The sequence below is a fragment of the Pygocentrus nattereri genome, chromosome 9 (genome assembly GCF_015220715.1).
Source record: "Pygocentrus nattereri isolate fPygNat1 chromosome 9, fPygNat1.pri, whole genome shotgun sequence".
Lineage (NCBI taxonomy): Eukaryota > Metazoa > Chordata > Actinopteri > Characiformes > Serrasalmidae > Pygocentrus > Pygocentrus nattereri.
In genome coordinates, this window is record NC_051219.1 from 6,410,802 (window position 1) to 6,433,159 (window position 22,358).

The 22,358-nt window shown below is 40.6% G+C and overlaps 1 protein-coding gene across 2 annotated transcripts; it reads right to left on the minus strand.

Annotated features, from left to right (window-relative positions):
• Positions 1-5,911: 5,911 nt before the first annotated feature.
• Positions 5,912-18,287, minus strand: LOC108411831 (interferon-induced very large GTPase 1-like). Of its 2 annotated transcripts, XM_017683591.1 has the most exons (7): positions 18,124-18,287; positions 17,917-18,029; positions 14,892-15,497; positions 14,318-14,506; positions 13,599-13,715; positions 11,946-11,998; positions 5,912-11,162 (listed from the first exon to the last, which is right to left on the minus strand). In XM_017683591.1, exons 2-7 carry the CDS (start codon positions 17,933-17,935, stop codon positions 6,417-6,419), a joined length of 5,730 nt encoding a protein of 1,909 aa, XP_017539080.1. In that variant the 5' UTR covers positions 17,936-18,029; positions 18,124-18,287; the 3' UTR covers positions 5,912-6,416. The 2 variants fall into 2 exon arrangements, with proteins under 2 accessions (XP_017539080.1, XP_017539078.1); XM_017683589.1 differs by having other exon boundaries at positions 17,917-18,287.
• Positions 18,288-22,358: the final 4,071 nt, after the last annotated feature.

Below are 22,358 nucleotides of genomic sequence, written 5' to 3' on the forward strand. Positions count from 1 at the left end.
TGTGAAAAAAAAATAATCAAGAAATACTTCTGTTTCACAATTTCACATCGAATCATAAAATTAAATATCAAACAAACAACAATGGAATAAGGGTTCATGTTTTGCTAATTAAAGGCACAGAAGCTCAGAAATCAGGCGGTGGTAGTTAAAATTATAAAGACAGGAAATATGGAGCATGAATGTTGAGAATATGTGGCCTAGTTCTGACATTTAGTGAGGATTTTTGACATTTATGACAAGTATTTGTATATTTGACCAAAAAAACTGAACTGATATGAAGGAGAGACACCTGTACAGGACTCCCACCATTTAATGGAAAAATGAAAGAGAAATGGAAGTCTTGTTGCCCAACACTGAAAAAAATGACAAATTGGATTTATTCAATAGTGGACATTGGTTGCACACATATTGTTTGGTTTGGCAGCAACTTACACAATTGTGTTCAATCAAAATAAACTATTTATGTTCTTTCAGCACTTGTTCTTTGTGTTGATTTAACAATTCACAGTTAAAATCAAGACAAGCTATGTGTGTTTAATCAACACAAGTACTGTGTTGATACAAAGCTACTGAAATTTGATTTAATAAATTAAATTTGATTATTTTATTCCAAGACCATGTAGTCCACCCTCAACATTATTTAATCACAACTATATCAATATTACAATTTTAAGAGTATTTTTATATTTCCATATAAATGTTTCAAAATGGTAAAATTTAAATTCCATCAATTTAAAAACGGTTAATTTATAAATTAAATATAAAGATGATTAAAAATCCAAATTTCAGCAAGTATCGTCTTGTTTAATACCTTACATTTTTTTTGATCATTCCTAATATCAAATTCTTTCATTGAGAACAAGAAGCAGTTTTGTTATAAAACTTTTATTCCAGAAACAGAACAGCAGGTGTACCCATTAAAATGTCAAATCTTTTCAACTAGAAAAAATAAAACGCAAAGCTCAGCAGACAGCAACATAGTCATTATTCTTCACATATCACATATCAATAAAACAGTGTTATCAAATATGTAGAGAACTGCACAGTAATTACAACTGTAAAACAGCAAACACAACACAAATCAACAATCAAATAGACTTAAAATTTCACAGTAATTAAAACAAACGTCTATAAAACCAGCCACATTGCTCAGTCCACGAATGCAGAACTGCCCTTCTTTACAGGAAGGGTGAAGCAAAAACAACACGGTTCTCCTAACTGGTGTACTTTAGTTTTCAAGCTTTGGGACTTTCTTGATAGATCGGCTGCACTCCACTATTATCTTTTGAATGACTTCCATGGTGTAGTGCAGCTTCGAGGGGTACCTCATATTTAAGATGTAAAAAACTCCAAACAGCATGGCAGTTGCAAGGGCCACATTCTCCAGGTCGTGAAGCACCACCACACCCTCGAGGATCACTCCCACATCAGAAGAGTTACTGCCGGGAGTCTCTCTGGCAACATAGATGCCCACCACTGTGTTGGCCTCAGTCATGTCCTGGATAAAGGAAAATAGATTCTAGATTCTTCTAGGCTCCTTATTAAGAAATTACAGTTTTAAAAATGACATTCAACCATTAGCTCAGGGCTAAGAAATGCAGCAATTAGCAGCAGCATCTCACTTGGCTTGTAAACATCTAATACGATAATCACTGAATACGGTTATGTCGGGACCCAGAGCTCCCTGTCCTCTGCTCCGCAGTCCCAGACGATGTGGAAAAACGTTACTAATTAATTAAACTTAAGTCAAATTTTAGTTTTAATTTAATCTGTTCTCTAATGTAAAACTAGACGATTAAACTTTTTTGCTGGCCAGTTCCAATAAATATGCTGCTTTTTTGGAATAATAGGACAACACGGGTATGTTCAGCAAAATTAAGTTCTTATTACGTATTACTTTTTTGAACATGTTTATATGAACATTCATTTTTTAAGATGTGGCAAAAGCACCACCTACTTTTGCACACTCACCATGTACTCCTGCACCAGATCCTTAGGGTCCTCATTGAGGTACATGCAGAGTCCTTTTATGATGCACTCTCTGCCAGCATCAACATCATCCTCAAGGATTAAAACATAAAACAGACAGTGGGCAAACATGTTTTGTAACAGTTAACTTAAGACTGGCATCTCCTAAATATACTGCTCTCTGACTGATGACTGGTTTCGGTCACATGACATGTATGCAAGTGAATTAAAAGCACGTCCCATGTCCTAAAACTGCATGAGCAGCTTTCATATATGCAGGGAAAGCGATTATTATTACCATAATATCTATGTTTCACTCGATAATGGTTTAATATTTGGAACCTACTTGGTAAAACTGATGGGCAGTAACCTACTTGGTAACACTGAAGGCGAGGGCCTATAGATATCTATTTCAAAAACAACGCCGTTTGGCATCGTTTCACACTGAACTTGAAGGCGAGGGCCATACATTTCCTACTTATAGTCCTTGTCCAAAGAAAAATAAGTATCCACAAAATGGTAACTTTACAGGAGAGGGTAAAACTTTCTTTGCTTTCAATGAAGGTTAATGTAAAGACATTTTAATCGCCCCCCAACACGCCTCCCCCACCCCGCAGCTGTTCCAAAGAATGTTTTGGTTTGAGGGCTAGCTCCTCTCTCCCCTAACGTTGCTTTGGTGGGTTTCATACTGAACTGGAAGGAGAGCTAACGACGCTTCTGTCTTTCTTTGTGTATATATAGCGGCTGTACAGTCTACAGCTGACAGGATTAAGAACACAACACTTAAATAATATGAAACTTTAACATGAATTATGCTTACCTGTTTAAAAACTCCCAATCGTACTCAGCAATATCAGCTGCCAAGCTTTCCTGCCCAAATCCTCCTGTGGAATGCCTTTATCACGCAAGATTTGTTCTTTGATCGCTTAACTTAATTAAATCACATCAATGTTACATATATGGAATCCATCGATTCTACTTGCTTAGATCTAATATATTTTATTTCAGTTTGAAATAAATATGTTCTAAGCCCGCGACCCTGACGGAGAAGCGGCTTGGAAAGTGGATGGATGGATGGATGGATGGATGGATGTTCTAAGCAATGAAATTACTTTTTAGCAAGAAACACAAATTGTTTATGTGAATATCACAAGAAATGTTTTTGTAAAGTTGACAAACCATTTGGTACAAAACAAATGTTTTACTTAATTACACAAAACCACAGAACTTATTTCTGATTGGCTGGGCCACACGGCAACCTTCAAACTGATGCAGAACCGGAAGTAGAGATGGAGGGAGGTTTATTTTCATTTGTCTGACTGAACAAGCTACAAGCAGAAAGTACACATTTTTTGTTTTAATATAATAAGTGTGATAATGTTTTATCAAGAATATTTAGTGAGTGACAGATTGACTGGCTTTTATGCCATTGTGTCATGCGCTGCCCCGTGGGCCCCGACAATGACGAGAGCTGGAAAGAAGATGGGCCCAAACACCTGTGATAATGAACCTGGGTGAGGACGCCTCAGGGAGAGTCGTGAGTGTGGAGGAGCGGAGTGCAAAGCCCAAGCTCATGCGAGAATGACGGCGGGAGGAGAAGGACAAGGACTGGTGCAGGCCACGAGAGGCACCAGAGGAAGGTTCCCGCCCCCTGTTACGCAGCCAGGCCCTTAAAGAGAGCCAGCTGATGCTGGTCTGGTTGGCAGAGTGAGCACCTTTTAAAAAGAGCTGAGAGAGAGCAAGCAGCAGCTGCAGCAGCAACAGCAAAAGAACTGAAGACAGAGCTGAAAAGCTTGCTTTAACAAGAGCTGAAAAGATTTGCTGAAGCCACTAAAATGTGTTTTATTGTTTTATTTACTTTGTTTGGTGTGAAATTAAAGTAATGGCTGCTGCTTTCAGTGTCGTCCTTAAGCCCTGGGTAGCACATGCGGTGCTACAGCCATGATGGACGAGTGAAAGTTTAAACAAAAAATAGGTTGTAATGGTGGCAAATGAAAGTGTTTCTAATGGGGATGCTGAACAATTTTCAGGGGGGCTTCTGCACCCTCTAGCACTCCCTGGAGCTGTTCCTTGGTTTAGTCAGTTAAGTGATAAATAATAAATAAATTGAAGTAATAAATTGTATAAGTAATAAGTAATAAATTGAATCCCCTGCATGCTACACCAATAATCAATGATGGCTTAGAAAATGTTTTGACACCATTTCATTTTCACAGTCTTCCCATCTTTTCATAAACTTTTAATACACTTTTAATGTTCAAAGGTTTGTGTTGAGTTCAGATGTTTTTCTCATTGCTAACAGGTTTATAAAATGAAGCACAAAGCCATGCTATCTCCATAGACAAACACTGACAGTAGAATGGGTCATACTGAAGAGCTCAGTGAATTTTAACCTTGTACAACATGAATTCAGTTTATGAAATTTCTTTCCTGGGAGACAAATAGTAATGGAAAAAAATCACAAGGTTGCCATGTTCTCTTGGTATGTATAGAATTCTCTTACTAATTCAAGGTGCATAGAAATTTGATAAAATATTAATTTTGATAAACCTGGGAGAAAGTGATTAATTACTCTACTGCTGGAGATCAGCTTTCCTATTCTCAATGAGGGCAGTGATGTTGATCATGAAGCATTTAGAAAACTTAATTTGTAACTATTTCATATTCTAACAATCATCTGCATACTGTGAAACCCTGTGCTTTATTCCTTAACAACCTATACCATATATTTAAAGGGAAACAATCAACAATGGTTAATTGGCTATGGCAAAAAAAAAAAAAGCTCATTCCCTCTAAAAAAGGCTGATGATAATTCTAATCTAATTAATTATACGTGTACATCTTCATTAAATTAAATGCACTTTCCTTGAAAAAAAAAGTCATATACTTTTCTCTGTTGAAATATTGCATATTATATATTACAGAATCCACTGTAGACCTCACTTTCCTAAATCCCTTTGACATTTCACTAAACTCCATCATTAGGCTCCATCAGTTTACAAAGAATTAAAATCAGTGCTACTAGCTGATCGCTCTCTGGTTGTGATGTACTGTACCTGCACTGCACTGTATATACTACTACAGTTTCCTTTAAGATAAATTTTTATGACATAGATTCTGTCTTCTAGAAGAAAAAGGTCACTTCTAACTTTTTGAAGCTCTATTCGGACGGGAACTGTAATGATTATGAATGATTTGCACAGGATATAAACGACAGAGAAATGAGTGGGTACTCGATTTATGCAACATCTTCACTCCAGAAAACAGTAGAAAACTTCAAAAAAATGTAATTTTTTCATTAATAACACACTGAGCTTGGGTTTTTGATTTCTTCTGAAATTATTTCTTCAGGTTTTAACAGAAGGTAAAATGTTCTGAAATCTTTACTGATGTAGGAGTGCACAGTTTGTAAAAATGAGTGACATGATGCATTTGAACTGGACTAAAATCACTGAGAAACATCAGTAAAAAATGCATTACCCCACCTCCTCATGTAAAACAAATTATATCAAGATAGGGCTTGGTCATGTTTTGTTTTATTAGCTCGGTGTCAGGATTCTGTAGGGCCAGAATCCTGCATATTTTGGTGAATTTTCTCCTCAAACATGCTTGATTTAATTCAGCAGTTAAAAACTAAGCAGAAATCTACAGGGTCTGTACCAATTGTATTAGATGTGTGACAGGACATAAAACTTGTCATTCCATTTAGCATACAACTCTAAAATATTTGATCCTACAGTATAATATATCTGTGTAATAGTAAGATGTACAGTATAATGTCAAACTGAAAAGATCATTTCTCAATCACTTTTTGAGCGAGTTCTTCATACAGAAACAGATTAGATCCAGATTATAATTAGACCCACCTTATTTGCATAAAACAGGGTAATGCTTTGTTAAGTGTTGTGGCAATTGCATAGAGTGAGACACAGGGAGGCCATGATTCTGCTGTAGTGCTCTTTATTGAGATGTCAGGCAGAAAGGCACATAAAAAACCATGAAAACAATGGTGATGGTCACAATTGGCTCTTTACCTCTACTAATGGTGGCCAACCCCTAATACAAAACACTCATAACCCAAGACACAAAATAACATGCTAAACACATATATCTATATTAAACCAACAACAGACACAACAATGAACAGTCCCATCCCTAGAGGTGTGTGCCATCTTCACATGGTCATCTATATGTCTATGCCTCCAAATGGCATGCAGCCAGTAATGGAATTATATAATATAAAATCATTTCTTTATTAAGTCTGTTACTGTTTTTTTGCAGTGATACAAATTAACAAGTCTGAGTATCTTCTTCACATCTTCTTTACAAGATGTGTTCCTTTAAAATATGTCTGAAGTCAGAGCTTTATTAGATGTGCAGTGTTGAGAAATTAGTATTAATAACAAAAAGAAAGAATATAAAAATAGGTGGGAGATTATATCATTATATCAAATTCTGTTCTTCAAACTTTCTTTGGCCGTTTGATTAGTGATGTTCCTCCAAACTTTAGGAATCTCTCCTTTTCCCTCAAAAGTTTTGCCATAGTATTTCTCCAAGTCTTCCTGAAACCGACACACAAACCATTTCCAATAGGCCTGTTCTGAAGTGTCAGGCGTGATGCCCCAACAGGCATAGTTTGAGTTTCTGAATTTCTTGTAATGGATCCGCTTTCCATCTGGCAGGACTATTTTAGCATCACTAGCTACTAAACTGGTGCAGATGTCTATAGTCAGATTGTCTGTCTTGTGCCATGACCTCCCACTGACTCCACCAGGTCTGTGGAAAGGAACACTGTGTTTCCCTTCATGTCCTTCTATGGTGTTTGTACAAATAGCTGCACAGAAGGGACACTGAACCCAACACCCACACAACTGGTTTTTCAGAATATCTTCTGGTCTCTGGCTGAACACATTCATCCTGACTGAAGAGATGTTGTCAAAGCAGCTGGTTGTTTCATTAAAAACACTCTGTAGGGCTTTATTTATCATGTTGTGAAAAAAGTCTATGTCAGTGATTTCTTGGTAGTAAGCCCCTTTCAGGTCTTGCAGAACAAATTTAATCTCAACCTGAAGCTCCAGTGAAAATATCTTTAGCCACTCATTCACATCTCCTTTGTTCTGTTTAGTTTCCTCTGTGGCCTTCTGGATGGCTGTGGAAACACTGAACTGCTTCATGTTTGCAGCGTTCCTCAGAATGTCCAGTATTCTGGGGTTTCTCCCTTCCAGAATTTGCTCTTTAAATTTTGTTTCTATAAAATCTGAAAAGTGTTTCTTTGGATCCTCGATGTAGGTGATGAATCTGTCAAAGCTTTCAGCTTCTGCCAGATCAAGCAGGATGTGTTTTTCCAGGTTTGACCTGTTTCCATTGAATGCTGGGAAGTTTGCTCTCATTTCTCCAGCTGCATCAATGGCAGTTTGATCATAGACAGACTGCAGGATAGACGGCTTGAGTTTGTTACAGACAAAGTCTGCAAACACAGCAGTGGCTGTTGCTCCTTCACATTGCTTCTTGAAGATGGAGAAAAATTCTCCTTTCTTATTTTCCAGGTAAATCACAGGATCATTAGCGTCTCTGAAGACCTTGTGAAGATCAGTGAACCTTCTTACTGCAATGGAACAGATATACAGAGACAGATCCACTGTGAATTCATTCTTCAGGGTGAATTTCTCAGCTTTAAACTCTGCCACTCTCTTCTTCACACAGTTCACAATCTCCTGTGTGTAAGCGTCACTGTAGCCTGTTTTGTCCACTGGTTTAGTTCTAATGATCTCCTCGGCTTCTCTCACTGTCTGCTGCACTAGCTTTCTGACTGAGTCATGATCTTTGGTGTCCAAACTATAATATGAAATGCCAAACATGCCTTTCTTCACTGTGACATAGTCAGAATAATCTCTTCTGTTATAAATCTCTGTGTAATGTCCAGTGTCTGTGTTGGAATAAATGGTGCGACGTTCAAAATATGAACTCAGTATGTTCATCACTTCCTGCTCTACATTGACGTCTTTAGTTGGAGGCGTTTCTACCCTCAGATCTGAAAGCCATTTTCCCCACATTGAGTCAAACTCTCTTTTGAAGTCCAGCTCATTCATGGCCTTATCTTTCAGTGTAGAAGCCAAATCTTTACTCTTGTTTAACAGCTCTTCCTCATACTGTGATTTTAATTCATCTAGCTTTGTCCCTTTTTTTTTCTGCTGTACTGCTCGGTCTAACCTCATTTTAGTCTCTTCAGCTAGGCTATTTGTCAGCTCTTGAATTTTTTTTTCAGTTCTTTCCTTCCACTGAGAAAGGATCTTTGTGTCTTTGTCTTTTGTAAAGAACTTTTCCATTTCTCTTAATATGTTACTGAAAGTCACATTTATTTCTTCATGGATCATTCTGTGACTGATCGATAGTTGTTTTGCATTTTCTATCCTATTGCGTAGTTTGTTCTCAATAACCAGTGAGGCTTTCCTAAGAGACCACGTCCAGTTCCCATACATGACCTCCAATCTCCTGTATACTGATATTTCCAGTGTGTTCTTGAAGCTGAACACAAAGTCTTCATTCAGCACTGCACTCCACAGGTCTTTAATACGGACTTTGAGCTCTGAGAGTTTTAGACAGTTCTTTCCTGCTGCAGCTTTGAGAATGGCCTGTTTCAGATTTTCAATATTTTCACTGTAACGTGGGTTTGGGGGAGCCATGGGGGGGTTTCCCTCCCACAGCTGGGCAAAGTAATGCACATCTGTCTGTATGTTGAATTTGATCACATCACTGAAGCATTTTAAATCATAACCCTCTGTTTTAGCAACTGAAACTGCAACTTCATCCAGTTTCTCTAGCAGACGTCTGCTTCCCTCCATATTTTTTTCTGCAGCTGTGATGTCGGTCACATTCTGATGCACAAACATGCAGCTTGGATTCAGTCTCACTTTATTCATTCTAAGTATGGCCTCAACAGCGACTTGAAGGACTTCCTGTATTTCTGCAGGATTTTCACCAAATACATTTATCAGGGTCATATTTCCCAGGCCAATGATGAAAGTGGCCAGTTCATTGTCATGATTCATTCTTGATTTTCCAGCCAGCTCTAAAGCCTGAAGCCCCTCTGTGTCGACCACAAGCAGGTAGTCAAACTTCAGCTGGTCTTTAACCTCTTCTTTCACTCTGATCAGCTGCATGAAAGCTCCCCTTGTGCACCTGCCAGCACTCACAGCAAACTGCAGCCCAAACATGGCGTTCAACATGGTGGACTTTCCTGAGCTCTGCAGACCCAGAACAGACAGCACGAACACTCTCTGGTCCCCCAGGCTCTCAGTGACCTTGTCCAGAACAGACTCTATCCAGGTCAGAGGGACATGAGCAGCATCTCCATCCATCAGCTCCAGTGGATGTCCAGAGATCAGGAGGTCTGCAGCCAGAACAGGGAGAATAGAAACCTCTGCTGTCATTCTGTCAGGAGTTTCAGCCCAGGCCTCATAAATCTGACCCATTTCTCTCACTATGTGCTCCAGACCAAGTGTCACTACATCCACCTTCTCTGATAATTTTTCAAGTTCTTCCTCCTTTTTTCTGAAATCATCACTTACTTCTCTCTTTTGTTTAAAAAGATGTACTGCAGACAACTGTTTGTAATATTGCTGAGTAACTTCTGAAAGCTTCTCTGAAAATGAGATGTCCAGGTAGACTCCAAGCCATCTCACAAAGTACATTTTCTTTGTAACTGACTTGGAATTTAAATTTTCACAAACAGTGGTGATAAATTCAAGTGAAGACTCTCTTTGTTGTTTGCGTAGTGACTTCATTTCCTCCTGTATTTTGCTCTTGGTCTGTTCCACATCTCCATACAAGCGATAAAGCTGCTTCTTCTTTCTGCTCCACTCCTGCCACAGTTTCCCCTGACAAGCCAGGAAAGTGGCCTTGATTTGGGAGATGTCTTCTCCTTTCAGCAGCTTTATGATCCCCAGAGCTCCAGTCTTTCCTTCCTGGCATTCCTCATTGTCTTCATCAATTCTGAACTTATAGCTTTTAGTCAGTTCTGAGATTTCCATAAGGCTGAAAGTGGGACTTGAATCACATTTCTTCAAACATACTTTAATGGTAGTTATCAGTTCCTTATGTAACTCAGCGTTATTCCTGTCTTTGAGTCCAATTTTCACATTATACTTAGTTCCCATCTTAAGAGGACCTTTCTGTAGATCACTGACAACACAGATTAAAGGTTTTGAAGACTTGTGAAGCTTCAATAACAACTCCTTGCCTTTCTCATCAAGCTCCAAATTTTGCATCAGGACAATAATGACTGTGGCCTGTTCAATCATAAACTCTCTTTGTTCTATGTGCTCTGAAGCATCTCCATGAAGATTGCAGAATGCGAGGCATTCACTGAAAAGGTCATCAGTGTTTCCTGCAGGACAGTACCAGGCAATCTCCACCAGCCCCTCCATGAACAGGCAGTTCCTGCTGCTGCCTGGACTGTCTCTGTGGAAGAAAATGTTGTGCTTTGGGTTAATCACAGAATTCAGCAGCTGGGATTTGGAAGTGGAAACAGAGCCCAGCCTGCAGAAAAACACCATTGGAGCTTTAATCTGACAGACTGGCAATGATGTGCTGAGACCACCAACTGACTTCCAGGTCTTCTTGATCTGCCGAAAGGTCCAGAGAGGGAGTTCAATGTCTGTAGATGTAGGACTGGGCACAAGCAGAGGCAGAGCGTATTGGCAGGAGGAGAGTTTAGTCACCATGTACTGCCTCAGGAAACTGTCTGCACAGTGGAAAACTGCCATCTGGACGTCCATTGGGTGAATTTGATTGGACTGATTGTTGACATCATCCTCTATGTCTCCAAACAAACTATCATTGTCAGTGTATTTTTTGCTTTCATAGTCCTCTCTTGATATAATAGGAAAAATTATATCTGGGTTGTTCTTTTCTTCTGTTATGAATCTTGCTCTGTAGTTCAGCATCAGCAGCTTCTGCAGGTAATTAAAAGCCACACTGCTTTCTGTCTGAAGTGTTTCCTTTGATCTTTCTACACACAGGACAGCATCCATATTAAGTTTGTTGGGATAGAAATTCTGCAGTCCAAATCTCTGCAGAAGTTCCTCAGCACTATCCACAGGTATCTCTTTGGTACTGTCCTGTGAACTGTGAAGTTGTTGTGTATTTCTGCTGGATGCCCTCCTCTGTGACAGGTTCTCTACAACCACAGGCACCTTTTTAAAAAGAAGCTTTTATTCAGAGCATTTCAGAAAGATATTTGGTGTGCCATTAATATATTACGTACAATTAAAAAATATTCAGAAACAACAGGCCCTAAATTAAAGTTTGTAGTAAAAATGGTCAAATGTGTTTAAAAAATGAGAGATTTTTTATCAAATTTCTCTCTCATAAATTTATTAAGATTTAATGTAATATATGTTATGTAATGTAATCTGTCTAGACACATCTGTAATTTTGTAAATATGGAAAAAACTTTTCCATAAATGCCCGTTTTCGTCAGTTTGCCCTAAAATATATGAAGAAACTTGAAGTGGACTGAAGTTTCTAGTTGTAAAAATACTACTTTTTAAACAATTCTTGAATAAATAGAGTTTCTCCTTATTCAGGCTGCATATTGTTAAGCCATTTGCAGCATGTAGCAATTTTTTATGTATGTATGACTGAGTAAATTACTTGTTGATATAACAAAACTCATGCCTAAGATTTTTTTTGGTCATGATGGATAGCTTTGTTACCTATATATGGCATGAACGAAAGGGATACTGCTAATTCTTAGATCCAAACTATAACTAATTTTTTTGTATTTTCACAAAAATAAGGAGACTCTTTTGTGCTGAGGATACATCCAAAGTATTTTAGGTAAACCTGGCTTAAGTATGCAAATAGGGCTAAAGTAGGAAAAAAGAATGTTGTCTTTGAACATTTATGCTCGAAATGTTTGAAGGAATGTGTCATATGTTGTTTTGTTTTGTTTAGTATTGAAGCTATTTCATTACCTTGTGTTGTTCTGCGTTTTCATTACTTAATGCAGGAACCCATGTTCTGTCACCTGTGCAAAACACAATAAATAGCTACATGAGAACATAGATTTACAATGGAGTGGATAGAATGCCAGGCTCTTAACAATGATACTACTAGCACTAACATTTAGTACAAATGTTCTCAATTTATAATGTGCAGTATGCACTGTCAGTGAACACTTTATTAGGCAGACTCACAGGCCTACCTAATCTTGGCATATACAGTGGGGCAGAAGACCCAGCCACATTCCATCTTCAATGCTCTCACTAATGAAAGGAGGTTTTGGTTTAAAATCTCACGATACATGGCCCCATTCATTCTTCACTTAACACGGATCAGTCGTCCTGTCCCCTTTGCAGAAAAACAGCCCCAAAGCATGATGTTTGCACCCCCATGCTTCACAGTAGGTATGGTGTTCTTGGGATGCAACTCAGCATTCTTCTTCCTCCAAACACAATGAGTTGAGTTTTTACCAAAAAGTTCTATTTTGGTTTCATCTGACCACATGATATTCTCCCAATCCTCTTCTGGATCTTCCATATGCTCTCTGGCAAACTTCAGATGGGCCTGGACATGTACTGGCTTAAGCAGGGGGACACGCCTGGCACTGCAGGATTTGAGTCCCTCTCGGCGTCGTGTGTTACTGATGGTAACCTTTGTTACTTTGGTCCCAGCTCTCTGCAGGTCATTCATCAGGTCCCTCCGTGTAGTGCTGGGATTTTTGCTCACTGTTCTCATGATCATTTTGGCCCCACGGGATGAGATCTTGCGTGGTGCCCCAGATCGAGGGAGATTATCAGTGGTCTTGTATGTCTTCCATTTTCTTACAATTGCTCCCACAGTTGATTTATTCCCACCAACCTGCTTGCCTATTATAGATTCACTCTTCCCAGCCTGGTGCAGGTCTACAATTTTCTTCCTGGTGTCCTTCGACAGCTCTTTGGTCTTGGCCATGGTTGAGTTTGGAGTCTGACTGTATGAGGCTGTGGACAGGTGTCTTTTATACAGATAACGAGGTCAAACAGGTGCCATTAATACAGGTAAGGAGTGGAGGACAGAAGAGCTTCTTAAAGAAGAAGTTACAGGTCTATGAGAGCCAGAAATCTTGCTTGTTTGTGGGTGACCAAATAATTATTTTCCACCATAATTTACAAATAAATTCTTTAAAATTCCTACAATGTGATTTCCTGGATTTTTTTGTCTCATTTTGTCTCTCATAGTTGAAGTGAACCTATGATGAAAATTACAGACCTCTCTCATCTTTCTAAATAGGAGAACTTGCACAATCAGTGGCTGACTAAACACTATTTTGCCCCACTGTATTTTGAGACTGTTGTTTGACTGTCTTAGATTAATATTTCTGATACATTTCCAAAAACAGCCCATGAATGATTACTTTCATAATAGAACTGTTCTGACAACAGAACAACTGTTTAAAACATAATGATTTGATTATCTATATACATGTATATTTGTGCAAACATGTATATATGTATAATGTTAAAGTGTTAAAAATACACCTGTTGTAAGTTTTTATGATTTTGATATGAGATGTTTTAATGACCTAAAATACATTTTACTGGTTATTTTGATCAATCAGTTAAACCTGAAAAAAAAACTCTGTATACCATTGAGCTCGTTGTTTTGCATTTCTTCGAGACTTCCATCTTCTTCATGTTCCTCTTGCTTCCTCATATTGTTGTCTTCCTGTTTTGTTGAATGCTGTACAGTTCTGTCTGTCTCTACTGTATAAGGTAAAAAAAATAAATACAAAGTGAAAAAAATGGAGATACTTTTTTTTTCAGATCAGACTCAGATTGTCAATCTTACAACTGTAACAACTAATTTATACATTTGCTTATAAAATTCTCTCTTATTCAACCAGTTTCACCAGTGTGTTCAGATATTTCATCTGATGTCTCAACAATGAATAATACATACTAATATTTTTTAACAGTGTTAAATAAAGACTAAAGTTTATAAATTTATAATATGCACACGTGTATGTTTTTGTGTAGAAATATGTATCAATCTTTTTATATGTAGAGTAGTGCTGAGCAATAAATTCTGCAAAATTCTGCATTGTTTATGAAAAACATCAATGCATGTAACAAAGCAGTAATAGAATCAGGAATACAGCAATAAGGAGAAATGAGAAAACAACATTATTATTGAGAAGACATCCCAAATCCTAATCAAGACCTGGACAGCTAAAGATATGCACTGTTTAATATTTTCCCTGTTCTAAAACACTATGCTCAAGCCCTTGACTTGAATGACCTCAATCAGGTTGTTGGATTAGGGAAAACACCAAACTGTTCAGGACAGGTCCTTTCATCATGTGTACCTCTTCCTGTGGCTGATGTCCTTCCCGATTGTTCCTGATATTCCTGTTTACTGAAGAGCTGGTTTTCTGATTGTCTGCTTTCGTCTTGCTTACCATCCCATTGACAGGCTTGAATAGCCTTTGTCTCGTCCACTGTCCGTTCCTCTTCTATAATTTCTGTGTTATTCAGCCCCTGCATTGTCATGTCTCCTATTTTCAAAAAAGACACAATGAAACAAAAATTATGGTAAACCAAAACTTTACGAAACAAACATTAAACTGAACATTTACTCCTAAATGTTCTGCACTGAAAATGTATTATCAGATCCCTGCATGAACCTGAGACTCAGTGTGAAGTAGACCTGCTGATGTATTATTGCATTATTGTATTGTTGTAAACTCTACTCACACAGTTTACAACGTACATTAAAATGTTTTCACCCCTGACATGAGCTGAAGTCTTTCAAAACAGCATTTAGTTAAAGAATACACTTGAAAATGCACCTTTTTCATGCAAGTTAGTGACATAAAATACAAAATACCTTTCCCTGGTTATTTTGACCACTTAGTTAAGCCTGAATGAAACTCTATTTACCTCTGAGTTTGTTGTTTAGCTTTTCTTCTTTGAGATTTCCGTCTTCTTCATGTTCTTCTTTGTTCCTCATACTATTCTGTTCCTGAGGCCTGTTATCCTTATGCTGAGTAATGGACTTGATTTTGTCAACCAACTCTGAGATTTCTTGATGATTCTTCATTCGTTTACAGCAAGTGTACGTTACTCCACTACATTTCTTAAGGAGATTTTGGATGTCTGGGCTCTGTTCAAAATCACTTACTGGATTATTTCCTCTGGTAAAAAGGATCATTGTGTTAGCTAGTGCTGTCTCTCCATAATGTCTCTGGATATGATCCATTGTAATTTTTGCTTTTTCAATACATTTATTAATTTTGTACCATTTGCATTGTGATGCACTTGGCAGTTTAATTACCAATAAAAAGGCATTAATCTCTTTTTGAAAAGGGCAACTCTCTGTAGTTTTAATTAGCTTCATCATGTTGACCACAGACAGGTGGCTAGCTACTTTCATTGGTTTTAGGTTGTCTTGTTTATCTTTGCCAAAGAGAAGGTTGTCTTTTCCATATTTCACAGCTTTTCTGCTTCCTATTAGTGCTGCTAGCAGCTCTTCACTCTGACCTCCACCTGTAACACACAAAACACAAGACACACCAAGATAATGACTTTTATAGCCTTTCATACACAGATGGTTCTGGGTATGTTATGGCATGGCATGATTGAGATTTTATACAGTTTTCTAGTTGTGTTTTCAAGCTTTGGGGGTAGGGAGGGGCACATACAAGCACTGTTGGTTCTTATAAAGATAAGCTTGTGTTAGAAAATATAAAATACACTGAAATAGGTACAAGGACACAAATAAAAAACTCAAGTTTTCTCCAAATTGCATGAAGCTGAGCAGCATGAACAGACTGAGTGGCAGAGCCAATCAGAATCTTTATTTCAGCTGGGAATCGCTTTCTGACCTGCCTTGGTTGGTGCAGACTGTCCAACTTTTTCTTTAGTTTGGGTTTGACATGTGACTTCACCTAAATTCAGGCAGCACCAAACAACTGAGAGGAATTCATGAGGGAATTCAACACCAGAGCACTTTTTTTTTCAAGTACACAATTTCACTCTACACATTCACTCACATTTCACTCTAATTTCCTTTCAGCACTCGAGCTACTGTAAATGATGAGAGACAAGCAATAAAATAATGACATGAGTTAGATTTTGGCACACGAGCTGTGAAGCATCAGTGACCTGATCAGTTACACTTTAATTAATATCATACTTTTTTCCCCCATTTGTAGGCCTCCAATTTTTTTGGACAGAATTTGGAGGGATGACCTAATATACATATGATGCATGTCCCATTTCTTTATTTTGGAGAAGGTGTGCCACAAATGGATGTTGACCTATCATTTTCTTTTATACTTTTACCTTGATCTGTGCTTTTTATTAAATACTTCTATCATTTGTTGTGAATGCTCCTTGGTCCCCTGTTCACCACATAGCAGATTTGTTTATTTGTCAGATTTTAGCCAGTCACAAAGGAACTGTTTGCACGTTAATTGGTCTCTTCTGTTGTACTCAAAGGTTGACCCATCATATCCACAGCAAGCTTTCTTATTTTTCAATCAAAAACTCTGCATGTAGTAAAAATAAATAAACTACTGCCACATTCTTCCACATTTTCTGATCTTATCCAGTCTTAAAGTTCTGGGCTTTTATATTTGAAGCATAGTCCCAACTGACAGTTTATTTACCCCTTTAGCTGATGCAATACCAGCTTCATCTTGTTTAGGGCGCAACCAGACATCATCTACACTTCTATTCTGGCTTGGTGTTTGATGTTTGTGACATATGACTTTCATCAACAGAAACATGTGACAATTGTTTCTGCACGTGATGTTTTTGCATAATTGTTTTTGCACTGTTTCTCTTCCCTGTGCATACAGCATACACATCTTACAGAAACTCAGTTTAAGAAAACTCATGTTGGAGTAAACGTTTGTATGAGAAATCCACTGATTGTGATGATGTCATGAAAATTTGCGTCTGTGAAATGTATGTTGAGAGTTGGTGCTTTTTCACCCAAAAATTAGTGATCAATAAAACACATCAGTCTGTCTGTGACACATCGTCAGAGTCAGTGGATTCATTACCGTTACATCAACATGAGCTCTTCGAGTTGTGTCTGTGCAAAATGCTGAATACATGAATGCACACAAACACACACATTTTCTAAGAGGAAACCCACGCAGACACGGGGAGAACATGCAAACTCCATACATGAATACATTCAATTCTTTTATCACATTCCAGTCATCACTTATTAATTTAGTATTATTATAAAATGAAATCAAATAAAATAAAAGGGAATGTTTCCAGTGGAGTTTAGGGCAAGGAACTGAGGGAGGTCACTGCAAAAGATTTATTTTGTGAGAATTTTTTTGGATCATTTGATATTTTATTTTTCTGCAGAGCGGACTGATTGATTTGACTCTTAAACATGTGAGAGATGTTTGTGTGTAGCTGTCCTACAGTCTGATGTTCTAACGTGTGTCTCGTTTCATTAGTGTTCTGTCTGATCTCCTCCTGCAAGTATCTTCCTGCACTTTTTAGCCGCTCCTTTACTTTAACTGAAACTGCACCACAACATATTCAGTGAAACACCAGAGAAAACAGTTGAAATGCATGCAGACTGTTGCAGTAGCTGCTCCGTCTCAGCTGATAATGCAGCCTTAATCATTGGTGGTTTCGTTCATGATGGACGAGGAGAACCAGAATATCAAGTGAAAGCTCTTTGCTTGATTAATCAAACAGGAGAAAAGACATGCTGGGAGAAATGTAAACCTGATTTGAAGTCATATTGCATTTCACACAATCTGTGTTTCCATGTCAGAACAGAACAGCAGCAGCACAACTAGCTCGTCAGTTACAGATACACGGCCGCCAGTTTGTGTTTGCAACGCGCCCAAACAACAATAAAAGTAGTTAAGTTGGGAATTAACCGAAAAAATTGAACACGACGGCCAAATAAACGATATATGAGACTTACTAGACTGTCCGGAAGCCATCTTCACAGTTTTCAAAGCACTCACGAGTGTTTCTCTTCAGGAAGCTCTACCTGGACACACCGTTTTGGAAAACGAGTGGTTTATCGTCCGTAACCTGAATGATTACTATTCGGGTTAGTTTAGAAGTTGCATGGACAGAACGTAAGACAGATCATGTTAAAATCGCACAGCGTCTTTACGCAGCCTACATTTATCGAGCCCGCAGAGAGTCTTCATCTGCGGTCAGCGTGTTCCAGTGTTCCTTAGTCGCTGTTTCAGCTTTTAAAGCACGTATTTTAAGTCCATCTAGAACGAATTATTAGCAAACGTTGGAAACGTAGCAAACTCCTGCTGGACGCTCAAAACACATCCGGCAGACTCAGAGACTGAAAGTGAAAGTGTACAGACACCAGCGTCATCACATCATATACAGTTCAACCCTCATTCTTCTGACTTGTTTCAACGAGTTTTTTTAGCTACAGAGTCACGTAATGTTCATAACACTGTCCTTAAACTCAGCTTCCTTAACTCCTGTCATGATTACACAGTTACGCGTGTCATATCGCGCACACACTTCCTGATTGTTTTTCTTTTGGATTTCAAACGGTTGCTCCTCTAAACTCCAAAATCTCTGCACTAACATTTACACTGAACTCGACTCCAAGACCAGAAGACTGGAGGAAGATCAGGACTAAGACAATAGATTATCACCAGTCTGTTATTCAGATGAGATCATTAAATGATAAAAGCAGGTTAAGCATAAAGGAAACTTGTACTGAGGTGTACAGTCGTTCTATTAGTTTCTCATGGATGCTCCACCAGCTTGTTTTTACAACCTCACAGTTCTGTGCTGGTAGTAAAGAAAAGTACCGGGAGCTTGCTTATAGCCAAAGTGTAGCATAAACTAATAAGAATAACACACATATATTTACATACCTTCACTCCCAGAAATCAGCCAGGGGGTTATTTGACCTACAAACTGAAATTTACTAAATCATATACACATACAAAGTACTAGAAATATGATTCAATAAAAATGTAGTATGTTTTACTTAAAAACAAGCTCTGCATATTCTGACTGGTCCCAGTTCAACTGAAAGTTGAAGTTAAACAATGTTCAGATTAGACACAACAATCATGTTTTACACATATAGGAACGCACATATAGAAAGAATAGTACACAAACATTCAACCATGGAAGTTTCCAAACAATTTCTAGTTATTTGCTAAGTTCATCATATTGGAAAAATCAAACAAAATATTGAATGATCACTTTTGCACATGCCACTGTTGATATTTTTAAGAAGTATGAATCGTGCATTAAAAAGAATTAAAAGAAGTGGGCTATCTATATTACATTTGCTGGAATATTACTGGGTTCGGTCTCTATTTAATTTCCTGTTACTTCACATAGATCTGGGGGTTTCAGGGCCTAATTCGCCCCTAAATGATCTGAGCAATCGACCCAACGCACCCAGGGCCACAGTGATCAGCCTGTAGTGCTTCAGCGATTATAGAGTGTGTGTATGTGTCTGTTCTGTCCTGTAGAACTGAATCAGCAGGAGTGAAGCAGAGTCATTAAAACCCAGAGACAAGCTCTACCACTCTGTGCTACATTCACCCAAAAGGAGAAATGAAGGTACAACATCGAAGACTTCTCCCCCCAAGACAAGCACAAGGACGCAACTATCTAAGAGTGATATTCTCTAAGGATGTCCAGCAGTGCTGATTCTGGATCAGTGCTGTTTCTCTACATAGTGATGGAGGCCGGTAAGCAGTGAAGTAGATCTGATCCTGGATCTGCTGTAATGTTTCTCAGATGCTCTGTGAACCTGTGCAGCTTCTCAGTCCACAAAATGGCAGCGATCATCGGGGTCTTTAAACACGAGTCATGATTTTTATATTTGTGTATTTAGCACTGTTGCATTGTAGGAATGGGCAGTATAGTGACTGTGGGGCCGCTGCATGACCAATCCTAAGAAACCCCGTGCTCGCCACATAACCCTCCCCTTAAGGGTCAGCCGACCCGGCGACTCCCCAGTAACACAACATCACAGAACCATTTTTTATTTTTTTTTTTTACATCTAGTCCCTGATACAGTCTCTGAGGTGCGGGGGGGTCCGCCGAGCTCGTGTAGAAGCTCTTCTTTGCACCCCCCCTTGGTTCTCCCCGCCCAAAGTCTCTGGAGGTTCCTCGGCCACGGCATTGCCCTTAGGCCGGTAAGGAGCCAGTCGGTGCACGACCACTGTCCGGCGACTCAGCTGGACCCGGTAAACCACCTCCGACAGCCTGTGCAAGACACGGCATGGCCCCTCCCAGTCGGACTGGAGCTTAGGGCAGCGTCCTGTTTTACGCCTTGGGTTGTAGAACCACATGGCAGTCCCCAGTACCAGTGGGGCCCCTTGACAGCACGTGTCGTACGCCCTTTTCTGGCGCGGACTAGCCCCCACTTGATTCTCTCGTGCGGTTCTGTGCACAGCCGCCAGGCGCTCTCTGAGGTTGCGGGCGTAACATGTCTCGCTCACGGGGTTATCCAACCCCACGGGCAGTCCAAAGACCAAGTCCGTGGGTGTGCACAGCTCCCTTCCCAGCATTAGCTGTGCTGGCGTGAACCCCGTAGACTCCTGCACCGCCGCTCGGCACGACCACAGGACCAGCGGCAGGTGACGGTCCCAGTCGCGCTGGTGTTTGTTCGTAAGGATGGCCAACTGTGTAGCGAGTGTCTTGTTAAACCGCTCAACCAACCCGTCGCTCTGTGGATGCAGGGGCGTGGTACGGGTCTTCCGGACCCCAAGGCATTGACAGACCTCGGCCATGACCTGCGACTCGAAGTTGTGCTCCTGGTCGCTGTGGAGCTCCTCTGGCAAGCCGAAACGGCAAAAGAACTCCTCGACAGGCCGCTCCACGGTAGTGACTGCGCTCTGGTCGGGGACCGCATAGGCCTCAGGCCATTTCGTAAAGAAGTCCATGGCTACTAGCACGTAGTGATTGCCAGCCTCGGTGCACGGAAACGGTCCCAACACGTCCACGGCGACCCTTTCCATGGGGGCGCCAGACTGCAACGGTTGAAGGGGGGCTCATGACTTCCCTGTGGGACCTTTCTTGGCCGTGCACGCGTCGCAGCAGTGCACAAATAGCTCCACGTCCGTCCGACAGCCCGGCCAGTAGAACCGCTGGCGGCACTGTCTCACCGTCTTGTTGACTCCAAAGTGTCCCACCCCAACGGGTCCCTGCACCGCCTGGAGTACGCGCCGCCTCAAGCTGCGCGGAACTAGTAACCGCCACACGATTTTGTCAGAAACAGCGTCCTCCCACCACCGATACAGCAGCCCCTCGCGCTCGCTTAGACTGTCCCAGGAGGACCGATATGCTTTTAAGTCTGGCCCGTGCGGTGTAACGTCTTTCCACTCCGGCTGGTGCCCCACCCGTTTCCACTGTAAAACTTTACGGAGCACCGGGTCCTCCCCCTGGGTTTTCTGAAACTCCTCGTGCCCGCAGCTCTCGATCAGCTCGCTATCTGGCGCCCGTTCTTCTAGAATGCGCAGTAGCGACATTCTACCTCTAGACAGGGGTGGCGTGACAGAGCGTCGGCGTTGCTATGCGACCGTCCCGCGCGATGTTGAATGACAAATTGAAACTCTTGGCGGGCAGTAATCCAATGAGCTACCTGTCCCTCTGGCTCTTTAAACTGCATCAGCCAGGTTAACGAAGTGTGGTCGGTGCGCAGCACGAACGGGGTGCCATAAAGATAGTGTCTAAAGTGTTTCAGAGCTGACACTACGGCAAGCAATTCTCGGCGGGTAACGCAGTAGTTACGCTCCTGTTTATTGAGAGCACGGCTATAGTACGCTATCACTCGCTCTTGCCCCCCCTGAACCTGAGAAAGCACCGCCCTGATACCACACCCGCTAGCATCAGTGTCCACAGCAAACTGTCCACCCACCTGAGGGAGCGTTAACACAGGAGCCGCACACAACACGTCGCGGAGATGCCCCGTCCGTCCACTGGAACGCTGCGCCTTTCTCCGTCAACCGGTGGAGGGGAGCTGCGATGTCCGCAAACCCCTGAATGAATCTCCGGTAGTAAGAGGCTAGTCCCAGGAAGCTCCGAAGCTCACTCACGTCACGCGGTGTAGGCCTGTGCCGGACAGACTGCACTTTTCCTGGATCGGTAGCCACTCCGTCTCCACTGACAACATGGCCCAGGAACTGCACTTTGCGCTGGAGGAGGAGGCATTTCTTGGGATGCAGCCGGAGGTTAGCGGCTTTGATGGCGCCGATCACTTGTTCCAGGCAGGCTAGGGCCTCGTCCAAGGTCGGTGCGTGAGCGAGCAGATCGTCCAGGTACAGGATGCACTGTTCCTTGCGAATGCCCGCCAAGACTTGCTCCATCAGGCGCTCAAAGGTGGCTGCGGCGTTCCGGAGCCCGAATGCCATCACCCGG